The 25,407-nt window shown below is 35.6% G+C and overlaps 2 protein-coding genes across 2 annotated transcripts; both read right to left on the reverse strand.

Annotated features, from left to right (window-relative positions):
• Positions 1-5,257: 5,257 nt before the first annotated feature.
• LOC146138933 (cathepsin L-like proteinase) lies at positions 5,258-10,245 on the reverse strand. The gene is made up of 8 exons (XM_083394737.1): positions 10,133-10,245; positions 9,795-9,934; positions 9,443-9,548; positions 8,762-8,904; positions 7,140-7,316; positions 6,478-6,640; positions 5,847-5,949; positions 5,258-5,378 (listed from the first exon to the last, which is right to left on the reverse strand). Exons 1-8 carry the CDS (start codon positions 10,194-10,196, stop codon positions 5,258-5,260), a joined length of 1,017 nt encoding a protein of 338 aa, XP_083250863.1. The 5' UTR covers positions 10,197-10,245.
• Positions 10,246-14,672: 4,427 nt separating this feature from the next.
• Positions 14,673-20,926, reverse strand: LOC146138934 (cathepsin L-like proteinase). Its single transcript, XM_083393676.1, has 7 exons — positions 20,609-20,926; positions 20,113-20,252; positions 19,061-19,249; positions 18,485-18,661; positions 16,827-16,986; positions 16,190-16,292; positions 14,673-15,239 (listed from the first exon to the last, which is right to left on the reverse strand). The coding sequence occupies exons 1-7, from the start codon at positions 20,637-20,639 to the stop codon at positions 15,140-15,142; spliced, it is 900 nt and encodes a 299-aa protein (XP_083249802.1). The 5' UTR covers positions 20,640-20,926; the 3' UTR covers positions 14,673-15,139.
• Between the last annotated feature and the right edge of the window lie 4,481 nt (positions 20,927-25,407).

Consider the following 25,407-nt stretch of genomic DNA (forward strand, 5'->3'; position numbering starts at 1 on the left):
GTTGTTGTTGTATGTTAGATTCTATCTGACACTTTGTGTTATTCTTCGTGTCTTAGATTATTATTAATTTCGTAATTCTCCTATCTTAGCCTTGTAAGTTCCCTGACACAAAAGGTTATACTTTGTTATCAACAGCATTACTTTTATGCTAATATATAGGAGAGCCACAGTGCCTACTTATTCTGTTATACCTTGAACTCATTTTCGCCGTGATTCTTTTATTAATGTTGCGTTATTTAGCAATGAAGTTATAATGTTTCAAAAATTACGCAAAACCTTAACCGGCCAAAAATAATTACTTTAAATTATGGAAAATATAATAGTAAGCTTGAATTCTATTAAGCAAGACAAAACAAAATGTGGCACTCAACGATGCTTCTTGACTCACTCTGTTTCACGGTTGTATTAAGGCAAGTTCCATAAAAAACATCCGTTGGGTTTAAGTTCTTTACTGGGGATTTTGTTAATGAAAGTGGCCGAAATTACAGCAACGAAAGGGCAATAAGTTAGTTTAATGGCTGCGTGACGTATAAATAAGACACAAAAGTTTGGAAAATTTTGATCTACAGGTTTACAAAACACTACATGCTACCGCATTACCCAGCCATCTTCTACAGGTTTGAACTTTGAATAAGTCAAACTTTAATTTCAAACTCGTCTATTTTCAGTCTTTTGGCGAGAGAGCGTTCGCAGAACTAGAACGTTTCGCTTGACAAGATTTCTAGAATAGATGGCGCGCCTCCGAGATTTTTTTACGCAACTAAACTGTGACGTCACCATACTAAGAGTTCGAAATCATTTTGACGGGAGAGCAAATGCCCTATTACCTGAACTACTGTAATACATGTGCGTCGTTTTAAGTATAATTAGTAGCTCTGTTTATATTACTAAATACCATTAAACTGTAACTGCCCCCCTAACTAAAGTTCAAAAACTCTCCTAACTTCTAGAATCTAGATAACTTGTCATGCTTTTCATACTTTTATTCTTGTATATAACATCGACCTGCGCTTGCCCAACAGTGATTATGTTAGTTGAAGCCTGTCTTGAGCTTTTATATTACTTGTCATATCAACCTGCATTTGCTCTCCATTAACTCTATAGTGCTGTCAATCTGTTAGTTAAAGCTTGTCCTGTGCTTTTTATAAAACTTTTCCTCGCGAGTGTTATACAGACACTTTATACGTCATGTCATTAAATTCCCACATTACAAAAGGTTCGGCGATATCATCTTACCTGACACAGACAATACTAATTACAGCAAAGGCTTGTAAGGTTGCTTCGTCTGTCTTGGAATGAAATAAAAATACTTCTACTCTTTTCGCGTAAAACTGCAATACGATTTAACACAAAAGGGTTTATTGAATAAACGAAATAAATTATTTTTATTCAGGAAAGAGCAGGATGGGTCTAAGGGGGCGTCACATGACCATGCCCCCAAACTGTATTTTTTTAAGTATTTTAACTTAGTAAATAAAAAGACTCCTGGCGCTCTGCTCGAATCTAACTGTATTTACAGAACGTCTCCGCCAATTTTAATAAAATTATTTTTAGCCCAAAGGCATCCACGGAAAATACGTTTTCTGCCTATTTTAAGTTTTTTTTCTGACTATCTTTAATTTAATAAATGCATAAACGTTTTGTTTGAACTATATCTATAGGATAACTTAACCAATTTTAATTAAATAGTTTCAGCCTAACGGCTACGTGCATTCCAACGCACCTTCGAATATGAAAGTTTTGGCAAATTAAACAAGATAAAACGTTTCTTGTTTTGCGGCAATTTGTAACATGCTTGTAGCTTTTGTATTAAAGGTAACACCTGTCCAATTTACAATTATAGCAAAGTAAACGAACTGTGTAGTGTTGGTAAAGTTACTTTTCATGACGTCACGTTTAAATATAACCGCACGAGGTTTATGACGTAACTAATTTAACGCAAGAGCACTTTGTGATTGTTTCAAGTAGTTTATTAATGGGATACGTTTCAGTCTGGTTTATTTGATGTCTTGGGTCGCTAGAAGTAGCAGGGACATTCTTCCTTAATTAATGTATTACAGTTTCTTCGTGGTTAACAGTAACACCTTTAAAACTGTATGTCTTTTTTAGTTTACTGCAAAGTATTGTGTTTCAGCGAGCCACCACGTGGATTTTAATAAACATAAATCTTCCGTTAGGTGTCTCTCGTGTTGCAAACAATGAATGTGTTCAAAAAGATATAATACACATAAAAAAAGGTATAAAACACATAAATTGTTTATCATTTTTTTGTTTCCAAGAATGTTTAAACACATTTTGCCGCGTTGTTCGTGAAATTTACACCTGAACACCTATTTTCAGTACATCACATTTAAAAACTTGGTAAACCGTCGCCGTGTGAATGTTAATGAAAATTAATATTTTGTGATTTTTCGAACCACTACCATTACTATAACGTTGTATCGCGTATCGGCCCAGATTCGATATTATCGGCCATTCAGCGTAAATATAATATTTAGACTGTTTACACAGGTACGAAACGTAACATCAATTCTTAAAATTTTACTGAAATTAATCTTTCGCCGTATAAAATAGAGGCATCGTCAGTTTAAACATTTTTGAATGTAAGCATTTTACCGCGAACAAAATGTAAACCAAATGCTTTTAAATCCGAAGATATTTAGACTTTTTTTATTAAAACAGGTATAAACCATAAAATCATTTCTTAAAATATAATATTATTTATGTAAAGTTTTAAGTAGTATCTCATTTTATACGATAATAGAGTGTTATCAGTGCCGATACGATACCACATTAATTTGTGCATTTCCGCCTTAGAAGTGAAGTTCATTAGAAACAAAAACAAACTGTTTGTAATGACGTCATGAGGTTTTGACCGGCCAGTTGCTATCGGTGTCAAAATAAAAAAAATAAGGCAACTGTATGTGATGTAAAGTAGCAACTATGTGGATAGCGTAGTAACGAGAAGCAATGATCCGTTGGAATGCTCCGATAATTTTAGCAACAACACATGAACAGTTGTTAGATCGCCTTGTGTGAAATGACGCCACGCCATATTACATTACAAAGCAACGAAAAGCGTCGCCAATCTGAAGCTAAGAGCTCTCTGTTGTCGTTCTGTTGTTTTTCGAAACTAGAAAATATTCCCGTTTTTGTAAAACGAAAGACAGAGAACAAATACTTACAACATCACCTGAATCTAGTGACAGGTTCAATCGCTTCCAATAAAAAGATGGCCACCCGCCTACAACCGCATTTACTGTAGTGTGTAGTTTTTAAAAGGACGGACACTTTCGTGTTTGATATTATTAATGAGTTTTTTCCTGGTTGACTTGTTCGTCTGTTTTTACCGACTTTTTTGCTACCTGCCCAGGATGCCTTCATCAGGAAATGTAACAACACCACGCAAAACAAGAAACTGCCTGGATTAAAATCACATTAAAGTGGATTTCGACCGAAACAACATTTATTTTTTATTTTTTAGCAGTTTAAACTTGGATAAACTTTGACTCATAAGTTGTGCCAAACTTTTCGACTTTTATAGGTTTTGTAAGTGTATAAAGCGCAGCTATATTTCTTCTTTCACGTTTCGGTGGCTTGACGTCGTTGTCCGACTCGAGTGGGCTGCCGAAACAAACAAAATGCATTTACCGGAGGAACTATTTGTTTACTTATGTTATGCCTGGTAGCAATAGTTTAGTGATTGGGCAAAACATTATACTGAGCTTTATAATATTGTGGTCTAGTTAAAAATTTCATGAAAATTCAGTTTAGATTTGAACCCGGCAAATATTTCCATGACTAAACTATTATATTCAAATTTCTCTGAATAATTTAAGTTTCTCCGAAACATTGTGACACCACTTCTACTAAGCCCTTGTAGGTTTTAACGTAAAATTCTTCTCAGTGTACACTATTGATTCATTGTTGACGTGTTGTTCCTGAAAACTGTTTGTTACTTGTTGTTATTGGTGTCACGACAAAAGGTTTTCTTCAGTCGTAAGACTCTGCAACCTGATGGTCGTTAAATCAATAATAAAAATAATTTAAGTAGCCGCTTTCTAGAAAACAAGCCGCTTGCCGGAATAATTCACCCCACTGGCCGTGGTTTGGCGACCCCGGCCCCTGTTTAATAAGAAATCACCAATAAACGTTGAAGTTATGTGATTATTGTAGCAACAAGGAACAACAATTCAATGAACACCGATGGTTTAACCAACAATACATAAACAGTAGCCGGAATGCCTTGCGTACTTTCAAATAACGCCAGGCAGTATTACATTACAAAGCAACGGAAAGCTTCTGGCTCTCTGTTGTCGGTCGGTTGTTTTTCGAAACTACACAATATGGCGTTTTTTTCAAAAGCGATAAACGAAGAACTGAGGACAAATAGTAGCAGGGGTGGAAGTGTACGGTCCTTGGGCCAGATCCGGCCTCCAATGTAAATCACGACCTATGTTATGAACTGGAAATGAGGCCATTCCTCCTACTTTTGTGACTATTTTAACTATACGTAAAATATTTTTTGCGCTTTTTGCAAATCTTGTTCTTCCATTGAGTGTAAATGGCAAAATACTCTAGTTTTACCTCTGATTATAAGACGTTGCTGTTGTTAATCTACGAGTCTACGAAGTTAAAATTTAACGGCCCGCAGAGACCTGTTGAGTTTAGTTTTGGCCCGCGACTATAAATTGTTGCCCATCCCCTGCCTAGAGAAACTTAATTCTACTGACAATCCAGCGGCATGTTTTTTTAATGAATTTGAAGCGTTTTTGAAATGTTGTCGGTTGCGATTCCAAACTAAACTTTAAGAAAAAATTCAAACAAAGCGACAATTTATTAAAGCTTACACCAGTTTGTGTTGCATAGTAGTTCATATTTATTAACGACAATCAAAGTGATCAAGCAGAAGCAAAATGTTATAACCGGCCTGCAATTATAAATACTTGTTATTCGTCTCTTAAACTTTGGGACCGCTTCGGAAAAGTATTGAAGTACGGCATGAATTTGCCCTCGGTTCACATTCACAGTGGTTTATTCATTTTCGGCACTACAGGTGTTTTGGTGGAAATTTTTAAAAGTAATTTATTCAAGCAAAATCGAGGGAAAACGTGATTCTAAAAACATTTTAAACTTTACATCGGGCGTTTTTTTCGCGATCCCTTATTTGTCAAACGTTTCAGGAAAACGTCGATATTGAAAAAATCGGTCAATTGCTTCTAAGCCAGATGTCATGTAATTTTGATATATACTGCATTTAGCTTTCGAGTTTTTTGCGTCTTTTCACAGACGCAGTATACGCATGTTTTTCAATTTCGCAAATGTCGATTCCTCTTTTCAACCTGAAGTAGCCATCATCTGCCCAATTAGTTCCCCAACTGTAAAAACATAAAAATAAATGAAAGAGTTAATTCAAAGTAAAAGTGAATTAAAGCGTATAATTTAAAATATTAGTAAATTGAAAGTTAATTAACTCAAAATATAATTGAATTAAAAGATAAGTAAGTCGAAAGGTATAATTCAAAAAATGAGTGAATTAATTTTTGTTTTTTTGATAATTTAAAGTATAAATAAATTTAAAAGTATAATTAAAAATATAGATGAATTAAACGACAATTAAAAATATAAATAAATTGAATAATATAATTAAAAATGCAAGTGAATTAAAAGTGATCTCAAAATTTAAGTAAACTGAAAGTAATTTACAATATAAGCCAATATTATTAAGGGTTAATATATTCGTATTGCAATTAACCCAACCATTCATAAAAATTCCTGAAAAAACAGAGTATAATAAATTGCTATTTGTAAAAGAGCCGTTATTAACTAAACGTAAATTGAGTCACCTGTTTTTGATGATCCAGTAATCCACACCTTTCGAATTGGTTCCGTATCCAACAACCAGCACAGCATGCCGGCCTTCCCCTGGTGCTCGTGAGTCGTAAACATCTGCGTGTATATAAACTGTTCAAATCGGCCAAAATTGGCAAAATAACGCCCGAATCTGTGGGTAGAGGGTATGGGACGATCGGGGGCCATCGGTCTGGCATCGGCCTTTTGATGACTACGTTTGGACGCCCTAGTCTGACCGGCGCTCGGATTTTTGGTCCTGTTTGGGTGGGGCTAAAAAATGGGTTAGGGATGAAATTATTAGGGAAGTTAGTGATGTACCTAGGGGTGGGTTTGGTGTTATGATAAGTGTTATTCCGATTTAAAGCGTATTACGACTATCAGGTTTTAATCGTTTTTTGGCCTTATTCCTTACTGTGCTTTATTTCGACGTTGATGTTGTTCATATCTCGGTCTTATGACTGTAGTCCAGTGGAAATATTTAAACAAAATATGATGAATGGTCTCGTGCACAGTTTGTGAAATAGGTGGCGGGCCAGATGATTTGCGTTAGCGGGTCAGATCTGGCCCACTGGCCGTAGGTTGCCCACCCCTGGACTAAATTAATGCCCGATGCTAATAATATACCTTCTCTGCTTTTGACAAGCAAGCGTAGGTCTTTGGGTGCTTTGAGGCCAACAGCCACTGGTCCGTGCTTATCGAGCGTCTTCCTTATTTCTTCTTCACTTTCAATCTTCTTATAGGAGCTTACTGTCGCCTCGATATGTTTGTTTTTTTGACATTCTCCTTTCTGAAATAATTTGTTTTTTTTTGTTTTTTTTTTGCCTTTAAACTGAACGATAAAGTTTTGAAACATTATCCATTGTTGTCTCATGTAGCAGCATAAACTATTTGATCTGTTGTGCCCAGTTTTAGTTATGTAAATCGGTAAAATACAGACTGTTGAGAGCCCGAGCCAAGACTCGAAAACTCGGTTTATTTTTTACCGACTCCGCGGCCATGCTTTACACTACACCGCCAACATTACTTGGAACTTGGCCGAGAGAGTAAATGAATTTATTTGCCCGAAATAAGTAATGTTTATACTGATACAACACGCCATTTAAACCCAGGCCTACATTACGACAATAATTATTGTTGTTTCGTGTAATTTATTCAAATTACAAGGCTAGTGATGCCCTACTTGGTGGGGAAATATATTTCTTTTGAGAACTTATGAATAAACGACTTTGATTAAGACCGGAAAGTCAAAACTAAATAATGATTGCCAATAAGACTGTTGCATTTACCTTTCCCTGGTAAGGATATTCTTCATCTGTGGCCAAACCTTTTTTGGCATATTCCAAGCATTTGCCCACACGGCCACCACCACATCCATGGTTGCCAGAACAATCAACAAGTTGCTGGGCGCTCAGGCTCACAAGCTTATTGTTAACCTTTTTGTTTTGTGCTTCAAGAACACCAGCCTGAAATGATACGAAGGGAAATGGTTGGGAAACTAAACAGAACACTATCAGAATGAGTGGTCATATTTTTTACGTAGTTAGTAAATATTGACACAAAGTATTAAAGTTGACATGAAAAACGTGCACACACGTCACACGTGTTTTGAGTTAAGCGTTACTGTTTCTCTTTGCTAAACGGTACCCAAACAATAATGCAAGTATGAGGTACATTTTGCTTGTGTGTTTATAAAAGAACACAAAAATAAGACCTAAAAAGCAACAATACCTAAAGCAGAAAAATCTATTATGCCATAGTATAAACCAACGACATTATAAAGCCAGATACGCAGTAATAACCACGACACAATAATAACTTATTCCACTAAATAAGACATAAACCTGTCGTCCTAACTTTTTATAATAAGACCCAAATAGCTAAAATAATGCCTGAAACTGTAGGAAGAGGGTATGGGACGATCGGGGGCCGTCGGTCTGGCAACGGATGTCTTGGTGCCGAAGTTTAAACGGCGCCCTAGTTTAAACGGCGCCGTCAGGGCGCCACTGTTTTGGACCATATTTTTTACCCTGTTAGGGGTTAGTGGTGGGTAAAGGGCGGGGTTAGAAAATGGGTTAGGGCTGCAATTAAGGGAGTTTGTGATGTATTTAGACTTGTTCTGATTTAGACGGTACTACGATTATTATGCAATAGTCCTATTTAGGTCTTATTTCGAACTGTGTGTTATTCTGACGTTGGTGTTGTTCTTGTTTCGGTCTTATGGCTGGAGTCAGTTTATATGTAGTTGTCAAGCGATTTTTCTCTGCCACACAGAGAAGTCTGACTTTAATTCATAATTATTCTAAAAGAGGTAATAAGTTACTGTAAGTAACACTCCATTTGCAATTTACTTTATGTCCGCTTTTTGGACGAAATTGTCATTTATTTTTAGGCCATGAAAATATGTCAGACCTATGTAGTTTGAATGCGAGGACAATGTTTTTAGCTGTGCAAAACTGGTAAAATTTTTGATTAACTCCGTTTACTTAAGTACGGTACGTAATGTAATTCGTTGCGTTACAAGTTTATGTAAATATAACCACTTAACTGAAGTTATCCCGCTTAACTGAAGTTATCCTGCCTTCCCTGATGACTTACCTTAAAACCTAATCACATTTCCGGTATTGAACTAAAAAAATACAGTACTTACAGAAGAATTAACCTTACGAGGCAAAATAGCCCGCTTGTAGTGTCTAGCTTAGTTCCTGTTTCCCATGTTACCAAACTGAAGTTATAGTTACCGAATAGCGATTCATTTTGCGCCTTACTGTTGTTTCTAGTCAAGAATTTTTTTACGTTACAACTTCGTGCAACAAAAAAACTTATTACAAATTGTAAATTGACTAAAGCTCTTTCTTGTAGGTTACCCTGCTTTTTAGATACTTCACATTTTACCAAGCCTTAAACTTACAGCAACGAAGGCGTAGCAGCTTCTACAATCTCCTTGGTCCTTTACAGATGTAACCATGTCTTGCTCACGATAGTCTATTGACTGTGGCAATGCTTGATCGCTTGATGTAGGGTAAGCCATGTCACGTTCAGTAAAACCACTCTCTGGTATAATTGTAAAAAAAACGTTGCCTAAAAAAACTGGAACAAAAAAACAACAGAAATTATATTGTTACCGGTATGTACATTATAAAACCCAGTTCGTATATTGTAAACAAAGAACATTAAGCAAGCACAAGAAATAAAGTATTTTTAAGTACTTGAATAACTTGCACTCGAAAAATATAATCAGTTGATGAAAATATAAAATATATATCGTATAGAAAAAGTGCTTTAAAAAGTTACGATACAATCAGAAACTTACAGTGATGAAAACGTTAGTAAGAAGTCACCAGGGCAGAAGGCATACTGCAGTGCATAAGAAAGCCAAAACACTACCCAGTGATAAAAATTATTAGTTTCACAGTAACAAAAGCATTAACAAGAAGGCACCAGGGTAGGCATTGCTATCTGGGCTAATGCAATGAGCCTTGGGGACCTGCGTGGACTAGAATCTTTTTCTGGACTCTGCAATGCAATCGTCTTTTTTTCGGGGTGGGGGGCCCAGGCAACTTTTTGGGACTGTGCGCTTGTCTTTTCATACTTCTCGCTCGGCCGCTAGTGACCAGGGCTGCTTTTTGCTTTTTTATTTTTTTTTCTGCGATGGGGTCTTCAGCGTCTTCATCAAGAGCAGGGTTAGACGGTGGGCCCTGGTAAAATGATATTAATTAATTTGACCTAAAATAAATGTCGTAGATTTTGGTTTAGCAAAACTCTGCCATTGTATACAGATAAGTGTAACTGTAACACAAACAAAAAATTAAACAATTGCCACACCTAAAAGTTAAAGCACAACTTGGTGTCTTATTTAGTGTTAGCCTGCTAGTGCAAAATTTCTAAATAGTTAAAATTTTGCTAGAATAACATTGAAACATGATTGCTGAATATATATTCACCTCTACAGCAAACTTGTTCATTCCAAGTCGATAGGAAACCAGACCCTGATCGTACTTTAGGTTGTGAGCTGTAACTTCAGCAAGAGTTGCTTCCCACACTCGCTTCTTCTCTGCATCTTCTGCTTCCGAGTAGCTCTTTCCTAAACGAGAAAAGTTGTTTTTATTTTAAAGGCACAAGTTGTGTTAAATTCACAGGCTGTGCCTCTTTTAACCGAATTTCATGCTTTTCAGCCTTTTGCCTATTATTGGTAAATTTGGGTGAATCGCTTAGAAATAAATAACAAAAATAAAAATGTTTTTTTTACTTCATGTTTTGTTAGGTAAAGCGTAAAACCTACCGTATTGGCGTTTCCATGAATTCCATGCCTCCAATGTATCGCTGTCGGATTTCACTTTTGCCATGATCACGCCTTTACGTTAGTTTGCTAACATGAATATACTGCCAAGTGCTAAAAGCCACAGACGTTTGATTATAGCACAAAGAGTAACTGTTGGCTTTGTAGTGACTATGTGTGTTTATATGTGGTTCTTCACCGGGGGTCGTTTCCCTAGGGAGCACCAACCAATTTCTAGGGGGGAGGGGGCGAGCTGTACTCCAATATTTAACTCTTTTTTTTCGGAAATTTGCTATTTATTATGGCCGATTTAGGCTATATGTTTACTCAGAACAGTATGATATGGTTGGTTAAGATGTAAGTTCTGCACAGGGCTTGGGTACCATACGACCCTTCCCTAAAATGTTTTTGCCAACTTTAACAATAAAACTGCGAGATTTTTTTTTTGCGCTTGGCGCGATCTGTCCTCATATATCACAATTGGTTAACGCCGGGCAACTGTTAAGTTTTGCTCTTCTGGCGAAATTTTTAAGTGATTTCCATGTAGCCTTATAACTTTGGAGTCAATGTCTTTACAACATGTTTGTCAAAATCAGCTCGTATACTAAAAGCCACGAACGTTTGATTATGCTACAAAACGTTACCGTTGGCTTTGTAGTGAATCTGTAGGTCTGTTTATAGCGATCATATTCTTGTTATGTTGTAAGCGCGTCTTCTTGTGTATGCTTAAATCATTTATACTTACTATCTTCGCGAAAAACAGCCCTGGCGGAAACGGGGATGCGAGAATTTTTTGCAAAAATGCGCGCACATTTTAAAATGCTTTAAAAAAAAATTGCGCACATTTTTTAGTTGGTGTTTATAGAGTTAGAGTTAGTTAGAGTTGTTTTCATTTCAAAATGTGCAAATGTTTTACACATTGTGCAAAACAACGCCACGTACCCTGTGGCTGTTTTTCACCCAGGAAAGAATAACCTACTCTGATCTCCTTGCTTTCTCTTCTACTCTGCGACATTATGTAATGGAATAAATTAAAACAATCTAACAGTACACTGAGTAGCCGGCTATACATTATAAGATTTCCTACAGCTTTACTAGATGGTCGGATCAGCTGATTGTCGTCTATTCTCTCTCATGCACCAAGAAAACATCAGCTTAGCCCGTGCGGTTTTAATTTAATATCTAGCTGCAATTATTCGATTTGAAACTCGGCGCATTTACATGAGTGACATTTCATTTTAATAAAATAGTCTAAAATATGAACCTATTTATTTGAGGAGAAAGAAATTCATTGCCTAAAGTAGGCTGCTATTTCCATATTTTTTGACAAATTCATAGATTTCATTATAATTAGTAATAGGCCTACTATTTTATTGTTATTTATCTTAAACTTACTTTCGAACACTTGCATTTGTTTTCAACATGCGGGCAATGTTGTTAAAAAGGCAAATGAAAGTGAGTGTAACTAATTTTTTAATTAGTCAAAAGCGTTGTACTGAAACTGAACACAAAAAACAAAATGGGCATCTTATAAATAAAAGCAACGCACAACCTATATGCCTCTTTACGGTCCAGTCAGATAAACCCGCTAGGCCAGAAAATTCATAAGAATTTGTTTTTTATGATTATTCTTTAGCCAAGTTATTATTACAGTGTAACTATTGGTAAAATACTCGAGTCATTGTTTCGATATCCAACGATTTTGTATTCCGCAGTCTTAATAAACAAGATAGACAACGGTTAACTCATTAGAGTTGCCGATACTGCTACTAAACTAACATTGTCCTACAAAGGCCTGAAATTGGTTTAATGCAAGTACAATTTTGACCCTATAAATTTTTACCCTATACCCTGCAATAAATCTTACAGTAAGTTGTAAATGTAACTGTTAGAGACAGCAAACAGCAGTGTATTGTAGCGAGCTTTTTTTAAGCACATACAGCTTGGTTAAAAATATCGAGTTACTGGGCATTGTCACGAAAGAAAACAGACATTAGTCATTCTCAACTTACCGTTTGTGCTAACACTGGCAGCTCTTGTCAAATCGGCCAGCTTCTGTTGGTTGAGTTAAGAAACTTTTCCTCAATACAAACAATAAACGTGTTATACGCCCTTAAACCAAGATGTACACCCTTAGAGAGAGGCACGGTGAAGTTTTATAAGCAGAAGACTAAATGCAAGTACTGATTAGGATATCAAGTTGCAAGCTGCGCTGTTCAATTAGGTTTGATGATGTTGCAACATTTCTTCAAGCTAGTATATTGTTCCTCAATCAACGACGGCTATTTAAACTTTATACATTGGCGTGCTTTTGTATTTTAAAAACAAAAAAAACGAATTCCGGAAGGACTTTCTGCTAAGCACTCGTAGGTTTTAACGTAAAATTCTTCTCAGTGTACACTATTGATTCATTGTTGACGTGTTGTTCCTGAAAATTGTTTGTTACTTGTTGTTATTGGTGTCACGACAAAAGGTTTTCTTCAGTCGTAAGACTCTGCAACCTGATGGTCGTTAAATCAACAAACAAGTGGCGTCGGTGATATTTGGTTTCACCCTGGCAACGAACCCAACAAAAACACAACATGTACCTGGTATATAATATTTCATATGGTTTCATTGCACGACATTCTTCAATAGAATCATTTTACTTAAAACAGCATTTCACCACCTTTTATCCCAGCGCCCCAACTTTTGAACCATGAGCTTAACTGCGAAAATTTGACGACTCGATTCACTTCACTGAACTTTAATTAAATAATCAAAACAAATAACATTAACATAAATAAATTTTAGTTTAATTTATATAAGTCCTGTCTTCGTATTGGCCTTACAATTAAAACATAAGAAATTAGCAATAGTCAGTTTGAATTTAAGTAATATAGTCCATGTCTTCATATTGCTACTGCAATTTACTAGAATTTTGGATAAATTTTGCTCAAAACCAATCTCAATAAACCTAACCATATAAAACTACCACAGTTGGCGACCCAACCAAGTTAAACTGCAACACAATTTTGGAACGGTAGGCTGAGAAACACTGTCTTACGATAACAGACCCAAGGATTTTTAGTCCTCTACGCTTTACACAACTGCATTTCAACAAAATTAATGCAGATAAGCCAAGAGTGACTGTTTAAAATGTAGAATTCAGTGCATACAAAGGTGAAATGTAGTACTTAGGCTTCTTGTGACTTTTTACCGCATTTCGTAGTTTTGTTTACAACTTACGACCATAAGAGTTTTCCGTGTTTTTACGGCTGATATTCTTAAAATGCTGGGTGAATATTTCTGACAAATGCTCAAAGTTTGCTATTTTTGACAGGAACCCACCAGATTAGGCACTTTAGCTGCTTCAAGTATCGTTTATTAACAAGTTACGTTTTATTCAGTCTGGTTTATGTGATGTATTTAGGTCGCTAGTAGTAGCAGTGGCATTTTTTCCTTGATTATTGTGTTATACTTTCTTCGTGGTTAACACCTTCAAACCTAGGTCTTTACTGATTTACTGCAAACTATTATACTCAAGCGAGACACCACGTGGATTTTAATAAATAGAAAATGTTCCAGTAGGTGTCTCTCGTGTTGTAAAATTCTATAATTGAAATCCTGTTAAATTTAAAGAAATTTTAAACTGTCGCTAGTGTTAACGAAAATTACTATTTTAGACTTTTTCGAACCACTACCATTACTATAACGTTGTATCGTTTATCGGCTCAGATTCGATATTATCGGCCATTCAGCGTAAATATGATATTTAGACTGTTTACACAGGTACGAAACGTAAGATCAATTCTTGAATCTATAAACCATTGTGTGTACAAATTTTATTGAAATTAATCTCTCGTCGGATAAAAAAGACGCATGATCCGTTTGAAACAGTTTCGAATGTAAGGAATTTCCCGCAGACAAAATGTAAACGAAATGTTTTAGAATCATATGATACTTAGACAATTTCAAAGAAACGATTTTACGATAACGGCTTCCGTATCATTAGTACACCGAAAGCCTTCGCAAACAACCGAATCAGTCGATCAATGATGCAAGGCAGGCAGGCTAGAAAAACAACAAGCCTGCAGTGAGGTTCGAACTCACGACCTCCGGCCAAGCCGGGACCGTCACGAGCAATTTCACATTAAATCATTAGTCAAAAAGCAGCTTCAAATAGGTCATTTAATAGAGCTTTAATTTAAACTGAAAAAATACATCCTGTGTTAATTAATACCCCAAAATGCCATTGCAGACTCGCCGAATCTGTCGGTCAATGATGCAATCAGGGCAGGCTAGAAAAAAACAGTTGTTGAACACATATGACACGTGTGTTTATCTTTCATTCTATGGGTGCTTGCTAAACCAATTTTTTTTGAATATTTTTACGGTTTTGTAAGGCCATATGAGATATTTTAACAATCTTAAAAGCAACGTTCAAATTTATTTTATTGATTTTTAATGTTTAGTTGCAAGACAGTCAAACGCATAACTTATCGAACCGGTCACTTTATTCAATTAAATGTTATTCTCACACTAAACTTACGGAAGTGAATGTTTTCAGAAAGTAGCAAACAAATATTTTCAAACAGAAAAATGGTTGCAAAAATTACGGTTTGTTCGATACTTGGATGGTACATTTAAAGACTTTTAGTGTTTTAGTACACCACGTTCATCAATAAAGTTTAAGTAGTCTTCATTACTCAATTCAGTTGGTTGACATTGGATATTACAATTGTCACCAGTTAGATCGTACAAAACTTGATTTCTCACTGAGTTAAATGAAATAAACATCAATTTGTAGGCTACAGTGATTCGTTTCGCAAAAACGAAATCGTAATAAAATGCAAAGTATTAAAACATTTTTTACCAAATTACAAAACAATTTTACCTAATTTTTCAATGGACTATTAAATAACCATAAAATAAATCATAATACAAATATCAAAAATAGTATATGCAAAAATTGGGGACAAAGTCAAAATATATTTGGACAGATTGTTACTTGCACAAGTGTATTTATTTTTATTTGACAGAGGCGATACATCCGTCGTTTCCAATCTTAAGAAGGTTGACTCCCTTTTTAATCCTGGCGTATCCGCGACCTCCCCAGCTCACTCCCCAGCTAAAAAGGAAAGAAATTTTTATTAAAATTTTTATGAAAAAAATTAAAATAAATTCTATAGGGTTTAAACAGAGCTGTGTTACCTGCGGCAATTAGAGTAAAAATGTGTGACCGCCCCAGCTCACTATACCAAACTGAGGAGAAAATATGGCTTTATTCAATTTATTTATTTTATTGTTTTTTGTTAATATTTTTGAATTTTTTTATATCTGTTTTTCATTTTTTAAATGTTAGATTTAAAACATGAAGGAAAATGTCATTTGAGATACTGGTCTATAATTGTACACAAATGGTTGTATCAAGAAGCTTGATACAACCATTTGTAGCAAAAATCAGATTCTGAAACATTCTCAAATACCTATCGGCAGCCTTGAGCATTAGATATGGCCAGGGCTGTGGAGTCGGTTAAAAATAAACCCGAGTCCGAGTCCCGAGTCCAGCTCCGACTTTACAGCCTGTATTTTACCCATTTACGCAACTAAATTAAGGTGGATTTTCTGCAATCCACTCATATTGGTGTCATAATTGATCCACCCGCATTACATGGTTTAAAAATATTTCAACATTTGCTATTACACTTTTACAACATTTTACCGCCTTAACAGTTTTAAAATTTGACATTGCGCATGCGCACGTCGGACACGGGACTCGGGTAGTTTTACGCGGTCTTACTCGAGTCCCGAGTCCGACTTCGGCAAAACAAGCCGACTCCGTCGAGTCCCGAGACCCGAGTCCGACTCCGACTCCGCAGCCCTGGATATGGCACACCAGTGCACCGCGGCACCCCGGTTGAAAACCACTGACTTAATTAATTGACTCCTAAACTTTTTTAATTTACCTCCACCATCTGGAGATTTTCGTTTGAAAGGATCAAGGAGATTTAGCACATTCAGTACAACATTGTTTAGAAGCAGCTTTACTGTGTATTACCGTAACAAGCTTATGCTCACCTGTTTTTGATGATCCAGTAATCAACGTTTTGATCATTGCTTCCGTATCCAACGACCAGCACAGCATGCCAGCCTGTCCCTGGTTCTTGATTGTCGTAGACATCTGAGAATTAACATTAAAAATAAATGATTGAATAATCTACAAAGTAATCCAAAATACGTGGAATCAATAAACAGCATACCAGGTTATCAAAAGTTGTTGTGGACCGTGTGCATCTGCGACTTACAAATCATTTAACCACAAAAGCTTAAGTTTTCTCGCATCGCAAATGGCGAAATTTCCACGAATAAAGTCTATTTTCACGAAGTGTTGCTATCGTTATTTTTCAATTACGACAAAGTCAAGTCTTTCGCTAAAAATAACAAGTCAAGTCCTACTTAAATAACAAAAAAAAACAAGCTAAGTAAAGTGCGTAACTTTAGTTTAATAGATATATTTTATAATAAAAACACTTTGTTTCAACCCTAGTCTCTTGACTCAATGAATCAAGTCTCGGTCGAGTCATTTACCCCAAGTACTTAAGTATACTAAATAGGCTTAAGTCAAATCATTGGAAAACAGTGACTTAAGTGCACTTATGTCAAGTCATTCACTGCAAAATAAATATTTTAGCAATTGGTAAAACTCATTACTTACCGACGTCGTTGTCGATCAGGGTGAAGTCATCAGGAATATGCAAACCAACGGCTACCGGAGCAATCTGGCCAACTGCGATTTCCAGCAGTGATTCGTCATCCACGAGATAATAGTCCTGCGTTCGAACCTCGGGAAACACGTCGTTGCGACAAGGCCCTGGCTAAAAAGGTTTTTAATTAAGTTAAGCATTTGTCAACATCGTAAGCCTTCGACAGACTAACTGAATTAGCTTATTACTTAAGGATATTCACTTTGCACGTTGAACTGTTTTAAATTCTTGCAAGTTTTTACTACATTGCCGAAAATGAAAGATAAAAAAATGTTAAAAAAGATGAAACATATGTACACACATATATGATAGCTCAGTTGGTAGAGCGACGGTCCCGGCTTGACCGGAGGTCGTGAGTTCGAACCTCACTGCAGGCTAGTTGTTTTTCTAGTCTGCTCTGCTTGCATCATTGATCGACAGATTCGGTAAGTCTGCAATGGCTTTTCGGTGTGTTAAAAAAGATATGTCGAATAGTTGTAAATACGTTTTCCGTGACGCACTTTGGCAGCTGTCCACCGCGCAACTGTAAAGAAGTGGTGATCAATTTAAAAGACAACATCAAAACTTAAACAAAGCGGACGTAGAAAGATAATTCACGCAAAGCGCTAAAATTTTTCGCACTTATATAGTTGAAATAATCAAAAAGTATGTGAAATATTGTGTAATTTGTCAAAAAGGCGGCGGGCCGTAGGTTGCCGACCCCTGTTTTAATCGGTTATTACACGTGATGTATTAAATGCAATTTATCTTTGAAAATTACATATTTACTTAGCCCGCCACCATTGGGAAAACGTCAGTGTTGTAAACAAGTCATTTTGAAATGACTTAAGTCCCATTCGAATCATTTGTAAAATAACTTAAGTCCAAGTCAAGTCTTTTTGAATAAATAACAAGTCAAGTCCCAGTCAAAGTCAAAGTTAGAGCAAGTCAACTTCAAGTCCAGCCCTTGTCAAAAAAATAAAACTTTAAATTATGAAAACCGGCAAACTCCTCCGATTATTATGAGCATCTCAAGTCAAAAATAACATAAAAGCAACATACTACAAGCAAATTCTTTTATGTGCAAAGATTGCGCTAAATAACGTAATTTTATAAATAATTGTTTAATTAAAGCAATTTATTTTAACCCAAGTCATTTGTCCAAATGACTTAAGTCAAGTCAAGTCATTTGCGCAAAAGATTTAAGTAAAGTCAAGTCATTTAAAAACAGTGACTTAAGTGCACTTAAGTCAAGTCATTGACTTAAGTCATTACAACACTGGAAAACGTTTATACAAATGTAGCTGTTGCAAAATTGTAAATACTTCATTTCGCGAGAGAACAGCAGTAGGCCACTTTACAAGTTTTAAAACCCTATGTTTTTCCAGAAGTCTTACTTTAAAATTATTTTAAACGCAGCTCAAAAGATGTGTTTAAAAAGTGCTACTGTAAAAGAAAATTGTAAACTATTTGTTATTATGTTGACCAAGTTATTTATGCCATTTTGTTTTGGCATTTATATCAGAAAAACGTTGAGGTATCTAATTTTAGGTTTTTGAAAGGCTGGAAATTTTCTCTTCAAATTCTTAAATTTCCTTCATAAAACTTTGTGGCAATGTAGGGCTTTTACCTGTTCCTGGAAAGGATATTCTTCATCTGTGGCCAAACCGTGTTCGGCATATACAAAGCATTTGTCCACACGGCCACCATCACAACCATTGTTGTCAGAACAATCAACAAGTTGCTGGGCGCTCAGGCTCACAAGCTTACCGCTGGTCTCACAGTGCGCTGCCTCTAGAACTCCAACCTGAAACAACACTTTAGTTAGACGTAGTAAGAATATCAAAGCCCATACAGAAGTGGGTAGCATTTTGTGAACGTTTTAAATTATATTTGAGATAATGGCTGGAGGTTTTAGTTAGACGTAGAATAAATTTGCTAGCCCATATAGAAGGAGGTAGCAATATCTGACAGTTTGAATAAATTTTAAGAAATGGCTGGAGATTGTAGTAAGTACAATAAAAATCAAGGCCCATACATAAGTAGTATTTTGAACGTTTTGAATTTTTCTTTTTCATTTCAACGTTATGATGTACTGTAGCGGGTTTAGTGTGATGCCTGTGGGGCATCACACTTACAAATCCCTGAGACTCCTTATATCTGATTTCTACCAGAGGTTGTAACATCGATCTTAATTCTCACTTACCGCAGCAAAAGCGTAGCAGCATCCACAGCTGCCTTGGTCCTTTACAGATGTTACCATTCCCTTGCCCCTATAGTCGATCGACAATGGTAGTTCTTGGTCTTGTGAAGACACTGAGGATAGCGTTTCTTCAAAGGGAGGTGCACTTGGATCGCCTGAGTTTCCCATCGGTGTGCTCATGAGACGAGGACCCTGGGTAGAATGAGTTTGAGTTTACTCAACCGGTTGAATATTTTTAAGATTTATTTATTGAGACATTATAGTTTTGACTGGGTCCATGCTATTAGGGAATCTTAAAGTATATTCCCCCTACTCGTTGTACTGTTAGTTTGTTTAGTTTATCTCTTAAACTTCTCTCTTGACGAACAGTTTAAAAATCATTAGTCTAGATATTGTTTGTATTTTGCCAAATCGTCGCTTAACCGGTGGGATATTTTTAAGATTTTTTTGGTCTACCGCGCACTTTTTACTAAGCTATTTTAATTTTGACAGGGTCCATGCTATTCTAGGGCATGTTAAAATTATTGCACAATGTTCATTGGCCTGGTAGCTCGTTTAATTTATTCCATAACACAAGGTCGCACATTGAAAGGAGAAGCGAGAAAATTAGAAAAGGTTGTTCTGGCCTTGGCGTAGAAACCAGGGCTGCCAAGTTAAAAATAACCCGAGTCTGACTGAGGCGTAGACTCTGGGAAGAATGTGTTGCTTTTACTTAACCCGGTTCAGTTTTGATTGGGTCCATCATATTGTAGGGCATCCTAAAGTATATGCCGGCTGTCTATTGCACTGTAAGCTTTTTTAGTTTGTCCCATCAAAAAAGTTCGCACATTTATAGGAGGAATAAACGAAACATAGTTTAACTATAATATTAAAAGTATTAATGAAGAAAATGCGTATGTTGTAAAGCAAAAGCATTACTTACATCTTCTACGGTCTTTGTGTTGTTTCTATTTTACTCATAAACAAAAAACCCTTACCAAAGAATACAAAAGTTAAACCAAAAAATTTATAACATTTCTTTTCTGATTTTTGGCATTTAAACTGCTATTAGTTACCTCAACAGCAAACTTGTTCATCCCAAGTCGATAGGAAACCAGACCCTGGTCGTACTTTAGGTTGTGAGCTGTCACTTTAGCATGAGTTGCTTCCCACACTCGCTTCTTCTCTGCATCTTCTGCTTCCGAGTAGCTCTTTCCTAAACAAAACGATTTATAAAAGGTTTTATTGCATCAAATGCAAGGTTTCCAAGTGTGACCAGTGTACAAACTGTTTAAGAAGTCCTCCAGAATTAAGTCCTCCAGAATATTTACAGGGTTTCCTCTTTTTAGAAAGGAGGGCATTTTGTATGAAGGTTTTCTAATATATTTTATTAATGTATTTCTATTTTCTGTTGTAACCTGAATACCTTAAACCTTTAGGGTCAACTGACTCGATAGCCATTTATAAATTATTCGTTGATTCTTTGCTATTGTTTGATTTGAAGCGACAAGTCAACAGCTAGGTATCTTATCTTATTAATTCATGTTAAAATGATTGTGATTAAATTCTTACGAAATTGTTGTTTCCATGATTCCCATTCCATTTTGTTGCAATATGTGGTCGGTTAGAAAGGCTAAGCACTTTATTTTTACGCAGAAAATATGAAATAAATCTTCAAATAAGAAAAACATTGCAAAAAGTCGGATAATTAAATTATATTCTACGTAATATTGTTTACCCAATTTTTTATAAATCTGAAAGCTTCCATTTCTCAAAACATTCTTGTCTACATAACTAAAGAATTTGATTTTTGTCGTGTCTCACTTCACTTGTAAATAACACTCATTCTCTAAAGAACTTTTGAATGATAGATTAGAAAAATGTATATATCTTTAACACTGCTACTTAATTGTTTCGATTGAGGGTTTGTAGACTTTTTGTAAAACTTAAAATTGTAAAACTTATTGTTCAAAGGTAAAACATACGCTATCCATTACAAAAAAGGGATTTACACCAATCATTCCATTTAAACTACTGATTGATACTGTTAAGCGTTATTGTCTTTTGCCTTGCCGTATATAGTAAGAGAGATAACAGTATTCGATGGTTATATGTAAAAATAAAAACTTTTAAAGACTGCATGCTGAAACACTATAACCACTGCTCATAGCAGTTAGTAGCCCTGTCTAAATCAGAATATTCTTAAAACAATACTGTCTGAATGAAATTATCATTAATTATTAACTCACCTAGCTTCTAGATCAGGGGTCACTAATAGTGGGTCGCGACCCAAATGACTTGTGTTACGCGTTTTCACGTAATTTTTTACCAAATGTCTTGAAAGATTTATTAGACCCATGTATGTCGCTTGTGTTTACTGTTGATTTGATTGTTTCTCAAAAGGTTTGCTATGTGAATATTTATGACCGTCGCGCCAAAAAGTATTTCACACTTTACCTGGTTATATTACAGTACGCTCAGTATACTAAGTCATAAACTTAAGGCTACATTTGCTTATAGGCTTAGTTATGTTGCAGAGGCTTACCGTAGGTCTTTTAAAATAAACAAACGCAGAATGACGAATTGAGACACAATAACTTACACTAACATTTACAAAACATACAGTTTTAGCAAAGCTATTTTACTAAAAACAACTCGAGAAGTATTTGGGTCACGACAATTTCAGGACTAGTAATTTTGAATCGTACCACAAAACTATTTTCGCAACCGCTGATCGAGATAACCTGTCGTGCTTTTTATACTTTTTTTTTGAACATCACACCAAACTTCATTTGCCCACAGGCAATTAAAGCATAGGCTTGCCAACCTGAATTTGCTCTGTGGTGCTTCCAATCTGTTAGTTGAGTTGAAGCCTGTCCTGTCCTTTTTATACAACCTCGGTGGCGAGTTACACACAGATACTTTCTCCTTACAGCTATTCAGTAAAGTCCCACATTACAAAAGACTTGATATCATCTTACCAGGTATGGGCGCCTGTAATTATAGCAACGGTTCTAAATTGGCGGTTTGGCCAATCTTTCATAACTATGATATAGAGGCTCGTAATGTTTTGATTTTTTATAACTGCAATTCGATTTCACACTTTTGAAAATAATAACCGTTTCATAAATAAACCAAAGGGGAACATCTTCTTCAAAAAGAAGTTTCCATTTAAAAGGTTTACTGCATCAAATATTGGTGCACATTATTAACTTTTTTTACGGTTCTTTGACACCAGAACCCGTTAAATCTAAGCAACATTTTTCACAGATTGTGTTTCAGCTTTTTAAAACGTTCATACATTGATTTTACAAACATTTTGTTAAGAAACTGGGAAAACCTTATTTTAGCTTTAGGAGAAAGTGTATAGTTTGGTGACTTGGGTTAAGTGTCACAGGAAATCGTCAGTAAAGATTAGAGATGTGATGTATTGTGCCAACAAGAAATAACAATTCATTGGAAAGCACCAATGTTTTTAACAATAACTTAAAGACAAGTGGTCGGAACGCGTTGATGTTTTGAGACAACGTTTATGTGATATCATGTTACACAGCGGGAAGAAAGTGTTGGTGGAAAAACTAAAGCTTTACGCTTTTGTTGTCTTTAGGTAGCTTTCCACATTACGTCGTCTTGTCCCTAGAAAAAATTGTTTTGGATTTATAGAGTAAGGTTTCTTGGTAGAATTGTTTTCCAAATTTGAACAACATTACAAATGGAGCTTCTGTGAAAATCTTTAAAACGAACAACACTTTGACCAAAATATATCTAAAATATGCTAATACATCATTTTTTGCCCATGCTTAATCTAAGCAAACTACGAAAAGATAATTTTTCCTTAATTCAACAAAAGCCAGAATATTGCATGTTTTCAGATAACATTATGTGGTATCAGGCTGCAAAGCGGGGGAGAGAGTGTTGGTGGTAAAACTAATGTTTGATGCTTTTGACTCGGTATGATGCAGACTACATTGTGTTGTCCCTATAGAAATATATTTTTTAATTTGTAGACCAATATTCTTGGTACGGTATATTTTTTTTCCAAATTTAAACAAGATTACAAATGTAACTTTTGGAAAATCTCTAAAACAAACAACGCTGTAATTTGAAAACAAAACAATAAAAATAACTCCAACATAATTTCGTAAAATTGTAATGGAAGCCTTAAACGGTCACTGTTTTAACAAGAATGAGTCATTGGGGTTCTTTGTAATATCAGGTTTCAGCGATGAAATCGTCGCTATACAGCTGGAGTTTCGCTTTTTTTATCTTGGTTTGTTTTCGAAACTTTCCAAATAATCCCCGTTTTATTCCCACTAAGGAATAAATAATTACCGGTACGTCAGTTAATTTAAAAACAGCGTTTCTCAAATGCGACCTTAGGCTCCACTAGGGAAGCAGTGGTAAGCATATATGACTTTAGATATTATGACCATTAAATGCAATTACGTTTAACACGAGGCATTGGCCAAATGACTTGGATATATTACCAAAAGTAATTGACTTTCTGGGTTATTTGTGGGAATCTTTGAAGCCCAAAGACGTTAGGAATGTCATGGAGATCTCGGCAATGAAGGTCTCCCCAACACATCTTATATCAGGGGACCTTACACGTTTTGGGCTGCGGTCTATGATGCAATTTACCGAAACCCATCATTTAATTAACGTAATGTGTGTTTTTTTATTTAAAACTTCGGGGCTCTGCCTTATTACGTTACTTGAAGTATTCCCCCAAAACGCACACAGGATTAAACTGGTAAAAGCCATGGAAAGTAAAATGGCCACCGGATCTTAAGCGTATACTATATATTTATTATCTAGTTTATTTCGATGTTGCTTTATTGTTACACTGCCTTTACCAATTATCTTACTATTGCCTTTTTTATTATAAAAATTATTATATATAAAACGTTATAGATGATAAATACTGTTTACCATGCATAAATTACGGATTGCAACGACAAGAAAAATACATTGGAAAGAAGAATCTCTATCGACAAACCGTAAATATTTGGTTAATTAAAAGAAAATGTGTATTGTTTTTTTTACAACGCGGTTTGTGTATATATAGCAAGTATATACACAAACCCACCAAAAACACCCATAAACACAAATGTCTATCGCAAAAACGGAAATTTTACAGCAAAAACAAGTGAAAACTGAAAGCGTATGTGACTAAACCAGGGGTGGCCAAACCACAAGCTGCCAGCAGCTCTTTTGTTTTTTTTTCTTTTTGAAATAATGGGGCAACAAAATTTTCTTTGGTGCAATACTTGTGACTTTCTGCCATGTTTGTGAAATGTTGTGAGAAAAGAAACGATGTGCATATTATGGCTGTTTGCTAAATTATAACGGAAAAGGCTTGGGTATAATGAATTTATGCTTGGTTTTTGTTGCATATTTGCCTGACTTATTTTATGACGTCATGTTTTTACCATGACCCTTCAAACAAAATACCGGGATCAAACAATTATAGATTTTCTTTAATTCTTAGAATAAAGTTAATAGATTTTAAAAACTTTGTCAGCGCAAAGGCATTTTTAAAGAAATCCTTCAATAAAAATTCGCTAAAGGTAATCCATTCCACAATATTGTAGGGGTACAACTTTTATAATAAGTGTTGCTGTACAAAGTATGTGTGTGAGTAAGGAAAAAACAAAGTGAATTTATTTCTGCCCATGTGTAAGGTTTAGCTCTTTGCAGTGAACCAACTAAGAAATCTCTTAATGCTTGGCAACCCCTGGCTATAGCAAGTAGATAAAGTTATTTCAGTATTAAAGCGCATTTAAATAATAATGTAACATCGAAGTAACAGAAAGCATTCAGAAAAAGGAGGTAAAGAGATAATAAACTAAGTTACCAAAGCAAGACTCTAGGACAGTGGTTCTTAACCTTTTTTCAGCCGCGCCTCCCTTTGGTAATTTTCTCATGCCTTGCGCCCCCCTATGAAAATATTTCGACATTTTGCAATTAAATATCACTGAGAAAACAGGAAAATAGTGAAGTATGTTGTTGGTCGTGCGAAGCGAGAAAAATTTTGAGTTTTATTTGGTCGAATTGGCTAAACTGCACCCGAAGAGGCGTTTCGCATGGGCACTAAACAAATTGCGCGAGCTCGACACATTGATTTTATCGAGCTGATTTTGACAAACGTGTTGCGAGGGTATTTACTCCACATTTGTGAGTTGTATGATGTCGAGCGCAAAAAATGTCAAGCGCAAATATTAAACATTACGTTATCGTGTTTCAAAAGATGTAACGACACACAATACAACGGCAATAAAGTTCGAATCCCCCTGTTGCTATAGCTTGTTATCATATATAAAATATGGATGAAAATTAGTCCGAAAGGGCGATAGCTTTTATCGTTTGTT

Source organism: Ascidiella aspersa, chromosome 7 (genome assembly GCF_963924565.1).
Source record: "Ascidiella aspersa chromosome 7, kaAscAspe10.2, whole genome shotgun sequence".
Lineage (NCBI taxonomy): Eukaryota > Metazoa > Chordata > Ascidiacea > Phlebobranchia > Ascidiidae > Ascidiella > Ascidiella aspersa.

Coding starts and splice junctions, on each gene's coding strand:
- LOC146138933 (XM_083394737.1), bottom strand. CDS start 10,196: ATGGCAAAAGTGAAATCCGACAGCGATACATTGGAGGCATGGAATTCA. Junction 9,935..10,132: donor TTCATGGAAACGCCAATACG/GTAGGTTTTACG, acceptor TTTCTCGTTTAG/GAAAGAGCTACTCGGAAGCA. Junction 9,549..9,794: donor TGAACAAGTTTGCTGTAGAG/GTGAATATATAT, acceptor TCATTTTACCAG/GGCCCACCGTCTAACCCTGC.
- LOC146138934 (XM_083393676.1), bottom strand. CDS start 20,639: ATGGAATGGGAATCATGGAAACAACAATTTC. Junction 16,987..18,484: donor AATATCCTTTCCAGGAACAG/GTAAAAGCCCTA, acceptor AAACCTTTTTAG/CCAGGGCCTTGTCGCAACGA. Junction 16,293..16,826: donor CCTGATCGACAACGACGTCG/GTAAGTAATGAG, acceptor GTTAATTCTCAG/ATGTCTACGACAATCAAGAA.